Raw genomic sequence first — 13,560 nt, forward strand, 5'->3', positions numbered from 1 at the left:
ATACATATTTTATTTAAAAATGTATTGTATAATAAATATGTATTTTCCGATGGCTTTAGGCGACCCCTGTGTTTTGGTCGTTCGGCCCCCACCGGGGTCGTGACCCACAGGTTGAGAACCGCTGAGCTAGCTGCTTTAACGTATCCTTTGTTTAAATCACTAGTCATATAATTATAATGCCTCTCTTTCTCTGATTTCAAAATAGTACTTAAAAAAATAAATCTTAACTCGCCTGACCAGGCAGTGGCGCAGTGGGTAGAGCATCGGACTGGGATGTGGAAGGACCCAGGTTCGAGACCCTGAGGTCTCCAGCTTGAGCGCGGGCTCATCTGGTTTGAGCAAAGCTCACCAGCTTGGACCCAAGGTCGCTGGCTCAAGCAGTGGGTTGCTCGGTCTGCTGAAGGCCCACGGTCAAGGCACATATGAGAAAGCAATCAATGAACAACAAAGGTGTCGCAACGAATAAACTAATAATTGATGCTTCTCATCTCTCTGTTCCTGCCTGTCTGTCCCTATCTATCCCTCTCTCTCTCTCTCTGTCTCTGTAAAATAAATAAACAACAAAAAAAATTAATAAATAAATCTTAACTCAAACTATCCAATCCATACTGTACTATATATACATAGTTTCCCAAACACATATACAATGTTGCAGTATAGTAAAGTTATTTGGACTTTTCTTTTAAATCATCAAAAATAGCTAACAATTACTTTTCTTCATTTTAATTAATTGCATGGGGGGGGTATTCATACATATTTTACTAAGAATAAACTCCTACCTTAGGAGAAGTGGAGAGATCTCTTCCTGCAGAAACAACTGTGTTTTCATTTATTCCTCCTGTCTTTGGTGAGATGACTGGTGGGGCTGGGGCTTTTCTTTTCACTCTCTTTTCAGTTTCCAGTTCTTGAATTGGATTTATCAAGTTATTTGGAGAAGGAGTTGGTTTAGGTTCATAAAAAGGATTTGATCTAAGTGAAAAAAGAAGTATTGTTAAATGTCTTTTAAAAATAGTTTATATTTAACTGAAATAAATTTAAAATATGCTCACTTATAAAACTAGAAAATACTGGAAATTCTAAGAAAAAAACCAAACCACTGATAACCTACATTTTAGAAACAATCATTGTTAACCTTGTGTGTTGTTAATTATTAACAATGAAATGTTCCCTATTTATTTATTTATTTATTTTTAAAGATAGCTTTATTTGTTCCATTCAGTTCCACTTCTTTTTTTATTTTTCAGAGACAGAGAGAGTCAGGGAGAGGGATAAATAGGGACAGACAGACAGGAACAGAGAGAGATGAGAAGCATCAATCATAAGTTTCTTGTTGCGACACCTTAGTTGTTCATTGATTGCTTTCTCATATGTGCCTTGACTGTGGGCCTTCAGCAGACCGAGTAACCCCTGCTTGAGCCAGTGACCTTGAGTCCAAGCTGGTGAGCTTTGCTCAAACCAGATGAGCCTGCGCTCAAGCTGGCGACCTCGGGGTCTCGAACCTGGGTCCTCCACATCCCAGTCTGATGCTCTATCAACTGTGCCACCACCAGGTCAGGCGAAACGTTCCCCTTTTAAAAGGTATTTTTTACTTTTTTAACACAAGGTCAACTCAGCTCTTACTATATCTAGACTCTTAGGAAAGTGTTTTTAATAATAGTAAAACCTATTTATTCTCCACACCCAAGGAAAAAGAATTTAGATGTGGAAATATTGTTTTTTAATACTCCTCACACAAACATATTTTTCCTTGCATTTCATCCCTTTCTGGGTTAAATTCTAACCTCATTAGGAAATATTTTTAGAAGTTCATTCAGTGAGGTTCTATTAGTAGTAGATTCTCCTGAGTTAAAAATGTCTTTACTTCAGCCTGAAATGATAAACCTAATGATAGTTTAGCTGGGTAGAAAATTTCTAATTGTCATTTAAAAAATACCTCAGCATTTTGAAGATATTAGCCTACTGTTAGCCTATTATTGCTCTTTTGTAAGTCATCTTTTATATCTGGTGACTGCTAAGACCTCTTAATTTCTAGTTTTGTGCAATTTTACTATGTTATGTCTAAGTGTGAGTTCAATTTTTTTTTGTTTCAGATGCTTTATATATCCTGAGTCTGAAGATTCATGTGTTTCATTTATGAAAAATTATCATCCATTATCTCTTTTATAGCCTCTTCTTTATTTTCTCTTTTCTTTAGAAAATCTTATTAGTTGTGCGCGCACACGTGTGTGTGTGTGTGTGTGTGTGTGTGTGTATTTTTTAGTGAGAGAGACAAAGAGAGGGGAACAGGTAGGGACAGACAGAAAGAGAGAGAGATGAGAAGCATCAATTCTTTGTTGCAGCACCTTATTTGTTCATTGATTCCTTAGGAGGTACTTTATATGTTACTTTCTTGGCTTGGAGGGTCTCAGACAATCCTATCAATACATTAGATTCACAAAGGGGTGGGCTTGTGCTTATAACTTCTCAGGGAAGACTTTCTTTCCTTTTCTCAACCTAGAGGCTAGGTTCAGGCAGAAAATCCTCCTTGTTAACTAACTCCTTATAGGAGTAGGTGGATTTTTTTTTCTCATTAGTGATTCATAAACACAAGCATCTGGTATAGATGAGTTTCCTTCCTATTACACAATAATAAATTGTTATTCTGGTTCTCATTTTTTAGTTAGTTGCATTTTTTCTCAACACTAGTCAGTTTCGTACAGTCTAATATCCTGCATGAATAATAACAATAGAATTTGAGTCTACAAATCTAAGCACCAGATCACCCAAACACAGTGACTATACCAAGGGAATACTACCTAAGTCATATAAGACCTATACAGGTGACAGCCCTGTGTTTCAACTGTGCATATTACTTGAACTATTATAGTGCCAAACTCACTTAGAACTAAAACCAATTGGAATTTTGATGGGAATTGCATTAAATTTGTATATTGCTTTGGGTAATATAGTCATTTTGACTATATTTATTCTTCCTATCCAAGAACAAGGAATATTTTTCCATTTCATTGTATCTTTTTTGATTTCCCTTAACAATGCTTTGTAGTTTTCATTATATAGATCCTTTACATTCTTTGTTATATTTATTCTTAGATATTTTATTTTTTTTGTTGCAACCATGAAGGGGATTATTTTTTTGAGCTTGTTTTCTGATGTTTCATTGTTGGCAGATAAGAAGGCAATGGACTTTTGTATATTAATTCCAATGTCATTTTTTAAAGAAATGGAACAAAAAATCATCAGGTTTATATTGAACTATAAAAAACCCTGAATAGCCAAAGCAATCCTAAGGAAAAAGAACAAAGCTGGGGGCATTACAATACCTGACTTCAAATTATATTCTAGAGCCATGATAATCAAAACAGCATGGTACTGGTAGAAAAAAAGACACTCAGACCAATGGAACAGAATATAAAACCCATAAATAAAACCACATGTATATGGTCAAATAATTTTTGATAAAGGAGCCAACAACATACAATGGAGAAAAGAAAGCCTCTTCAACAAATGGTGCTGGGAAAACTGGAAAGCCACATGCAAAAGAATGAAACTCGACTACAGTTTGTCCCCTTGTACTAAAATTAATCCAAAATGGATCAAAGACCTAAATATAAGATCTGAAACAATAAAACACATAGAAGAAAACATAGGTCCTAAACTCATGGACCTTGTTTATAAAAGAGCACTTTATGAATCTGACTCCAAAGGCAAGGGAAGTGAAGGCAAAAATTAATGAATGGGACATCAGATTAAGAAGTTTTTGTTTAACTGACAACAAAACAGACAGCCAACTAAATGGGAGATGATATTTTCAAACAACAGCACAGATAAAGGCCTAATATCCAAAATATACAAAGAACTCATAAAACTCAACAACAAACAAGCAAACAATCCAATAAAAAATGGGAAGAGGACATGAACAGACACTTCTCCCAGGAAGAAATACAAATGGCCAACAGATATATGAAAAGATGCTCATCTTCATTAGCCATTAGAGAAATGCAAATCAAAACTACAATGAGATACCACCTCACACCTGTTAGCTTAGCTATTATCAACAACACAGGTAATAACAAGTGTTGGATAGGCTGTGGAGAAAAAGGTACCCTCATCCACTGTTGGTGGGAATGTAAAGTAGCACAACCACTATGGAAGAAAGTATGAAAGTTCCTCAAAAAATTAAAAATAGAACTACCATATGACCCAGCAATCCCTCTACTGGGTATATACCCCCAAAACTCAAAATCACTGGTACGTAAAGACACATGCAGCCCCATGTTCATTGAAGCATTGTTCACAGTGGCCAAGACATGGAAACAACCAAAAAGCCTTTCAATAAGTGATTGGATAAAGAAGATGTGGTACATATATACTATGGAATACTAAGCCATAAGAAATGATGACATCGGATCATTTACAACAACATGGATGGACCTTGATAACATTATACTGAGTGAAATAAGTAAATCAGAAAAAATTAAGAACTACATGATTCCATACATAGGTGGGATATAAAAATGACACTCAGTGACATGGACAAGAGTGTGGTGGTTACAGCGGGGGCGGGGGTGGGGGGGACAAAGAAAACCAGATAGAGGGTGACAGAGACAATTTGACTTTGGGTGATGGGTATGCAACATAATCAAATGTCAAAATAACCTGGAGATGTTTTCTCTGAACCTATGTACCCTGATGATCAATGTCACCCCAATAAAATGAATTAATAAAAAAAAACTAAAACCAATTATTGCCTAAGGATTTATATGTATAGCCACATGATTTATATATATAGTTACTCTGGTTACCAGGTATATCTAAAACAGAAGATGGGAAATATTTGTGATTTCACCCACACTCTCTATTCATAGTAATGATTAGAATGATGTGACTCCTTCCCACTGAGCTGGAGTACAACCTCAGAAACGCTCTCAACTTTGTTCAGAGTAGCTGGTTTTAATTGAGTGAAGTAGACATCTACATCAAAACCATTTTTCTTTTTCTTCTTCTTCTTATGTCTATGCATTCAAGAGAAAAAAAATAGGAAGTAGATATGTGGATATATATTTGAAAATTAGCTTTCAGACCAAAATATTCTTGCCTAGTGACTGAGATATGCTTGAAGTATTTATATCTCGTGCTTACCACTTACTGAAGAACTTGGGGAAATCAAAGCAAGGAACAATTTAAAATAACTAGTTGTTCAGAATAAGCTGAACATTCTCTCTGAAAACAGGTAACCAGTTATCACAACCAGTCTAGAATGAGGGCCTGCCAATAACACTACTAACATTTAAAAAATGCTATGCTGTGCTAGGTACTGTTTTAAGTGTTTTACAAGTATTAACCTATTTAATCCTTAGAACAATTTTATTTGTCCTACTAATGTTATCGACAGTCTAATATAGTTGTTTTGTAAACTCTAACAGTAGTTCAAAGACAGATAAGTGTAAAGAAATGGAATAAAAAAAATTTTCTTTTAAACTCTAAAACTTAGAAATGAAAATATTTTCCCCCAGACTTACTACTTGAGAACTGATGTTAAATGTGTCAGGCCAACTAGGCCCACTCCAATCTAACAGAATTAATTCAGTTATGTGAATTATTTGGGTGATATTTTAAAAAATTATTCCTGGTTAAATCTCCATATAACAAATTTCCACAGTAGTTTGTAAGATGATAGCTGCTAAAATAACTATCATTATTAATTTGTTATGTTAAATATGGCTAATTTTAAGAAAAACAGAAATGTTAGAAGATAGATTTTTTATATTACAAAAGGATCTGTGCTTAGATAAAATTAACAGAATTCCTTAAAACAGGCAATTCTAACTAAATGTACATTTATCTGCAGGCAACTTTTATAAAACGTCTAGTATGTACACAAATGTATCTAACTATTGTTCTTTTTATTCATGTTGCTCTGCTTGCTTCTAACCACTTAGGTCTCCTTCTAACCACTTGAATATTGGTATTCTCAGTGCGGAGAGGGCAAATCCAAGTAGAAAAGAAGCTCAGATCAATTGATTTCCAAAGTTGGTTCCTGAGGCTCATATTACTAGAAACAATCAAAATAGACATTTTCTTGAAATAATTAGAGCTGTTTCTCAATCTGTTTTAACTATGGCATGTAGTGATAATAAAATTTTGTATGACTTACTAGAGGAAATAAAGAAAGCTGCCAGAAAATGGAGGTACCAGGGATTCCATATGCCCTGGCACATGCATGACCATTAGGAGGACTAAGTGATTCAGTATCTCTAAACTCTTGTAATCCACCTAAGAACAATGTGCTAGCTACCACCACTGACTAGGTACTAAATCAGAATAAGGACAAGAAATTTCTAACTCTAAAAGCTTTGAGTGATCCTCCTTTTAAGTCAGAGATTACTGGCTAAAACTGAAGTTCTTACTTTTGAAGAATGAACAGGATATGTTTCCATTTATATGAAGTGTACAAAATAGTCAAATCCATATGGAAAGAAAGTAGAATAGTATTTTTCGGGAGATGGAGGACGGTAGGAATTGGGACTAACTACTAGTAGGTATGAAATTCCTTTTTTGGGGTGATGAACTATTTTAGAATTAGATAGCTGTGACACACTCTCAAATCTTCCCTTCCTCTTCTTCTTACCCTAAAGGTATGCATCTCCTACATTTTCAGTGTCCCCAAGGGATGTGTAACAATGGGCAGCAGCAGTTCATCCCTGGGCTAATCCCCTGAACCTGTCTGCAAAGGCCCCCTTTTCTCTGACTTTCCAATGAGCCAAAGAAGCCCCAACTTAGCTCTCTCTTGTTGCTTCTATTCTAAGCCCTTCTTTGTTTCACTGTCCCCAGCTTTAATAAATGTACCTAAAAAAAAATGATAAAACTAAAAATCACTGATGTATATAAGTTAAAATGTGGAATTTTATGTTATAAGAAGTATATCTCAATAAAACGAGTGCTATAAAAAGGTGAATAATATATATAATTGTGAAACTGCTTCTTTCTCTATAACAAGTTATATAATTGTTCACTAATTAAAAATTAAAATATTAAAATATTTTATAAAGAAAAATTATTTAAGGTTTTGCATAATTTTCACATTCTGTTATCATTTGCAATTTGAATAATCTGTTTCAGGGATTCCTACATCACTCTAAATAAAAAAGAATTATGTTTATCCTTGTACTGTATAGTTAAATAACAGATTAGTTATATCATTAACTCATTTTGAATTAAAAATGCATGTTATATTAAATGGAAAATTGGACAAATTTTAAATAACATTATTTATTGCTTAGAAAACAATTCACAAAGTGATGTCAGAGAAATGGCGCTGTGAGGAGCACTCCCAATACCTCTCCCCAAAATTTCAACAGGTTCTACAACCAGAGATAGAAAAATCTATCCCTGGCATGTCTGAAAGTCCCACACACTGAATAAGAAGGTATGACTGGACGAAAAGGTGGCTAAATATATAACCAACCCTGAAGGAAATAAGACAGAGAACAGAATACTCCACCTTCTTCACTAACCTGAGCAAGGGCTGCTTTCACTTGGAACTGAGAGTGAGTGGGGGCTAGGGGTGTGAAGGGAGCCAGACTGGGGCACAGACGTTCAAGCCAAGGAAAGAGTGTGCCCTCAGTGACTCAGCCCACACGAGCTAACGCCGGTGCCGGACCTCGGCAAAGGCAGGTGAGCGGCAGGCCGCCATTACCCCTGATATCATGGTCGGTGAGTGCGAACAGTGTGTGAGAGATTCCTCCTAACGCCCCTCTGATAGAGGGGCAGGGTCAGAGTATTCTGCATGTGCTGTGACCAGAGTCTCGGTGTGGTCCCTGCTCCCCCAGCAATAGCGTGAGGGGGGTGCACAAAAACAAACTTCCCTACGCCCAGACGTCTTCCAGCGGGTGGGGCGCCTCACCCAACCATTCAGGCTAACATCCCAGGGAAGAAAAAATACAGAAGCGCAAGGGGGTAGAGCACGCAAGCAGCTTGCACACTGTCTCTGGAGCAGATCTGCGGATCCAATTGCTGAAATTAGCTTAACCCACAGTCTGCTCACCATCCAACTGGCTTACGGGCTCTAGTTGACAAGAGATCAGCGATCAGCGATCTAAGACAAGAGGCGTGATATTTTGTAGTGCCTCTTGCTCTGCACGTAGGGGCAGGGGCAACTTACTGTCAGTCAATACAGGGTGAAAAACCCATTCCTACAGAACAAACCTCAGAGAACACTGCAGAAGTTAGAAAGGCTAGGCTGTAAGCTTTTTAACAAGGAAGAAGCCTGCAGAAAGCAATCCCACAGAACGCTAAGTCAAATTTAACTAGATATACCTGGGGAACTGAACAGAAGTCAACACATCCCCTACCTGCTTAAGCTGGTGGCTCTGATTGGCAGAGCTTTCATACTCAGGGCTGTACATTAAAAAGAGGGACTTGGCAGCTTTTAAGACCTCCTGTTCTGTAGGCAGCGACTAGGGCATCTTCTTCCCAGCCAATACAATTTACAAAGTGCAAAAAGCCTGGGGAGAGTGGTCCCACAGAGTGCTAAGGCATACTGGACATGCCTGGAGGCTCATGGAAAGACACCTTGAGAGCAATTGGCTCCCAGCCCTGCCTGATTATGCTGGCGGCTCTGACTGACAGAGCCTTACCCAGAACCCTGCACTGAATGGGATAGAGTGGGGATCTACCAGCCCTTTGAGCCTCTTAATCTCCAGGCAGTGGCATTGGCAACCTCAAAGCTGGACCATCAGGCTGCTAATTCAGGAAAAAGAGACTAGGAGAGAGGCTCCAAGAAAACGGACTCTCCCATTGCTGGAGCCTGCAAATGCTAACAAGCCCTGACTACCAATGAGACTGAGGCCTAGCATATGACATTGCCAGAGAGACACATCAACTGCAAATCTCTACCTAAGTGTGCCACAGAGGCAGAGCCTGGGGTACAGAGCCACCGACCGGAAAGAGGGAGAGGGAAGAAAGAGGAAGAAGAGAACCTCTCAAATTCAAGAAAAATCCACAGTCTTTAACAGTCTTTATAACTTTTTCTTTTTTTTCTTTTTGTTTCTTTCATTTTATCTTTTTTTTTGTTTCTTTTTCCACCTTGGTCCTTTTATTCTCTGCTCGTCTTATTCTTTTCTCTTCATCTTGAACTATATTACCCATAAGTGTTACATTTCCTATTTATTCTCTTTTCTTTTTTCTTTCTCTCTATGAGGGTTACAATCCAAAACTCTTAACTGTCTCCTTTTGTTTTTCTTTTTTCCCTTTTTCTTTTTTCTCCCTCTCTCTTAGTTTCTTCTTTTCTCCTTTACTTTTCCTCTCATTCAATCCTCACTCACAAACAAATTATTTTATTTTGAATTCAAATTTTTTCTTTGTGGCATTTTGTGTGCTTTTTACTTTGCTTCTTAACTCATTAGCATTCCCCCCAATCTCGGCTCTCCATTTTATGTATGATAGTTTTTGTTCCACTTAATGCAATACTTTTTTTTTTTCTGTTTCTTGTTTCTCTCTTATCCCTTTCACCATATCTCTCAGTTGACCCTCATTTATAAGCAAATTATTTTATTCTTGATCCAAATTTTTTCCTTTTTTTGCATTTTGTGAGTCCCTACCTCCTTTTCGCCCCTTTATCACTTCTCCCCAACTCAGGCCCTCCGTTATAGGTAGTTTTTGTTTCATTTAGCACAATATAATTCTCAGTTTTTCATGGTATTTTCTTAAAGAAGGAAAGAAAAAAGGTAAAAAAAAAAAAGAAATAATATTTTAATTATTTTTATTGTCTTTTTTTACTTTTTATTCTTTATTAATTCTAATTAGTGGCATTAACAAAACAAATCTCAAATGTCATTAAGGAAAAGGAAATTGAATATCATGGATACAAAAGACAGAGATGTAGCACAGATAGAAGAGGAAATATCTATAGAAAAATAATTTAATAGATTGGAAACCTTGGAGTTAAATGACAGAATTTAAAATAGAAATTCTAAAAATAGAGATATACAAGAAAACACAGGAAGGCAATTTAGAAAGCTCAAAAAACAACTCAACGAACACAAAGAATATATTACCAAGGAAATTAAAATTATGAAAACAAATCAAATAGAGATGAAAAACTCAATTCATAAACTGAAAAATGAGGTAACAAGCTTAGCTAATAGAACAGGCCAGATAGAAGAGAGGATTAGTAACATAGAAGACAGGGACCTTGAGGCACAACAGTGAGAAGAAGAAAGAGACTCAAGAATGAAAAGAAATGAGGAAGCCCTACAGGAATTGTCTGACTCCATCAAAAAGAGTAACATAAGAATAATAGGTATATCAGAAGGAGAAGAGAAAATGGAATGGAGAACATAGTGAAACAAATAATAGATGAAAACTTCCCAAGCCTGTGGAAAGAACTAAAGCCTTGATTCAAGAAGCAAACAGAACACCGAGTTATCTTAACCCCAAAAAACCTACTCAAAGGCACATCATAATAAAACTGGCACAAACCAATGACAAAGAAAAAATTCTCAAGACAGCCAAAGAAAAGAAGAATACAACATATAAAGGAAGGCCTATTAGAGTATCATTGAATTTCTCAGCAGAAACTCTACAAGCTAGAAGAAAATGGACCCCAATATTTAAAGTTCAGAAAGAGAGGAACTTCATGCCAAGAATACTATACCTATCAAAGCTATCCTTCAAATACAAAGGAAAAATAAAAACATTCACAGATACATAAAAGATGAGGGAATTTATCATCAGAAAACTCCCACTTCAGGAAATCCTAAAGGGGGTTTTCCAACCAGATACAAAGAACAAAACAAAACAAAACCACAAGTAAAAGCTCCACCAAGAACACAATAAAACCAAATTTAAACCGTGACAACAAAAACAAAAAAAGGGGAGAGGACGAAGATCAACAGCAGCAAAGGACGATGGAGTGCAGAAGCACTCATAAGATAGTGTACTACAATGAACATGGTAGGTACCCTTTTCATTACTTAATGGTAACCACTCCTGAGAAAACCACCACAGAAGCACATGACTTAAAAAAAAGGTAGTAACAGAGGAAAGAAGTATGGATTACAACCAAACAAAAACAAATGATAGAAAAACAAAAGAGAAGAATCAAATGATACAAAACTAAAAGAAAGCAATATATAAAATGGCAACAGAAAACCCTCAAGTGTCAATAACTACACTAAATGTAAATGGATTAAACTCACCAATAAAAAGACAAAGAGTAGCAGAATGGATTAAAAAGAAAATCCACTGTATGCTACCTACAAGAAACACATCTAAGCAACAAGGATAAAAACAAATTCAAAGTGAAAGGCTGGAAAACAATACTCCAAGCTAATAACATCCAAAAAAAAGCAGGTGTAGCAATACTCATATCTAACAATGCTGACTACAAGATAGCAAAAGTAATCAGAGACAAAAATAGTCATTTCATGATTAACGGGACATTGAATCGAGAAGACATAACAATTCTTAATATATATGCACCAAACCAAGGAGCACCAAAATATATAAGACAGCTACTGACTGACCTAAAAACAAAAACTAACAAAAATACAATCATACTTGGAGACCTCATTACACTGCTAATGGCTCTAGATCGGTCATCCAAACAGAAAATCAATAAAAAAATATTGGCCTTAAACAAAACACCAGAGCAGTTGGATATGAGAGACATCTACAGGACATTTCATCCCAAAGTGACAGAGTACACATTTTTCTCTAATGTACATGGAACATTCTCAAGAATTGACCATATGCTGGGTCACAAAAATAACATCAGCAAATACAGAAAAACTGAAATTGTTCCCAGTATATTTTCTGATCATAAAGCCTTGAAACTAGAATTCAACTGCAAAAAAGAGGTTGAAAAACCCACAAAAATGTGGAAACTAAACAACATACTTTTAAAAAATGAGTGGGTCAAAGAAGAAATAAGGGCAGATTTCAAAAGACATATACATACAAATGAAAATGACAATACGACATATCAGAATCTCTGGGATGCAGCAAATGCAGTAATAAGAGGGAAATTCATAGAACACCTTCTGGCCAGCTCTCATCCTCATCTTACGTGTTGGCCCTTTACTATAAAAATCACCAGGAGAGACAAGATGGCGATGGAGTAGGTAGACGTACCAACTTCCATCTCCCAGAACCAAAGTGGATTATAACCTAATTTTAAGAACCATCATCTGGAAAAACCAACTTTGGACTAAACTAAGAGGACTCTTCAACCAAGAAACACTGAAGAAGTCACATTGAGATGGGTAGGAAAAGCGGAATGCGGAGAGGGCTGCCCAACTCCCTGAAGCGAATGGCAGCCAGGAGAGACTCGCGTGGCGGGAAGTGAGTTTAGCAGAGAAGGGAGTGTCCTGAGTCCCCAGCCTGCAGCCCCAGAGCCTAGAAGAGGCGTATGGACAGTATTTAGCTGGAAAGAAGTCAAGATTCTGTTTGTGCGAAAGACTGATTTCTCAGACCCAGGATTCTTCTTAAAGGGACCACGCAGAAAACCTCTCACAACCACTCACCTGGGAATCCAAGGGGACGGGTAGAGAGGAGAGAACTAGAGTAGCAGCAACAGAGTGTAATCTAGGAGGCACAGGGAGAAACACTTTGAGAGACAGCCACCTTAACCCCTGGGACAAGTCACACCCCAAATCTGAAGTGAATATTTCCCCTGGAAACAGCAATACCAGCAAAAAGAAGCAGGACACCAGACAAACAAGCTCTCCTGCTGCACTTAGAACAGAATCACTTAGAAGGAGGGAGCTTTCGGGACTATAGTATTGAGTCTTATGGTCTGAGCTGCAGCACCCCAACCCACATGGCTGAGGGTTCGCCCGAGGGCAGGTGGTGGTTGGACGCAAAAGCGTGGTTCTGTCGACAAGGGCGGAAGCTGGCTGGCCACAACTGAGGCCCAGGTGTGAGCTCGGTCTTGCCCAGCTGGGGAGGAGGGGACACGAGAAAGTGGTCTAGCCTAGCTGTGGGCTGCCTCCAATCCAGCCTGCGGGGAAAGGGCAGAAGCCCTGGAATGGGGGGAGACCCACCCCTGAGCAAGGGCGCAGGAGCGTAGCCGTGCCCCGCCCTTGGAATTGAGGCTTGTGGCATGATGCAGGATCCGGCTACTCCCGCAAGGGTGGAGCGAAAGCCCAGAACAGGCAGAGTCCCGCAACTGAGCGTGGGCATGCAGCCCCGCCCGGCTGGAGGAACCAAGGCTTGCAGCTGTCCCACGAGCAGGCTCCTCCTGCAGAGGCAGGGCAAAAGACGGGAATTCGGCGGAGACCCGCAGCTGAGCAAAAGTTGCCACCCCTGCCCTCAGGGCCAAGCATAACCCCACCCGCGGAGGCGGGGCAAACACCGAGGCCACAGAAGATTGTACACCTGAGCACGTGATCACAACCACTCCCGTGAAGGAGAGGCGGAAACCACAGCAACAGCTCCACTGGGCTGGTACCGGCAATGCCCATACCCAAACGCCTTAGGCAGCAGCAGCAGAGGGGGTGGCGGACCTGCAGACAGACCACATCTAGGGAACATAGAGGCCACACCCAGTGGGTTCCAGTG

At 38.4% G+C, this 13,560-nt stretch overlaps 1 protein-coding gene across 7 annotated transcripts in view; it reads right to left on the bottom strand.

The window, feature by feature from the left end:
* The window catches only part of EHBP1 (EH domain binding protein 1), a 571,353-nt gene that overhangs the window by 177,650 nt on the left and 380,143 nt on the right, over positions 1-13,560 (bottom strand). For all 7 annotated transcript variants that reach the window (XM_066378173.1, XM_066378175.1, XM_066378171.1 and 4 more), the window contains one exon: positions 780-969. In XM_066378173.1, coding sequence (XP_066234270.1) covers positions 780-969 — 190 coding nt within the window. The remainder of the gene's footprint in view (positions 1-779; positions 970-13,560) is intronic.

The sequence above is a fragment of the Saccopteryx leptura genome, chromosome 3 (assembly GCF_036850995.1).
Source record: "Saccopteryx leptura isolate mSacLep1 chromosome 3, mSacLep1_pri_phased_curated, whole genome shotgun sequence".
Taxonomy (NCBI): domain Eukaryota; kingdom Metazoa; phylum Chordata; class Mammalia; order Chiroptera; family Emballonuridae; genus Saccopteryx; species Saccopteryx leptura.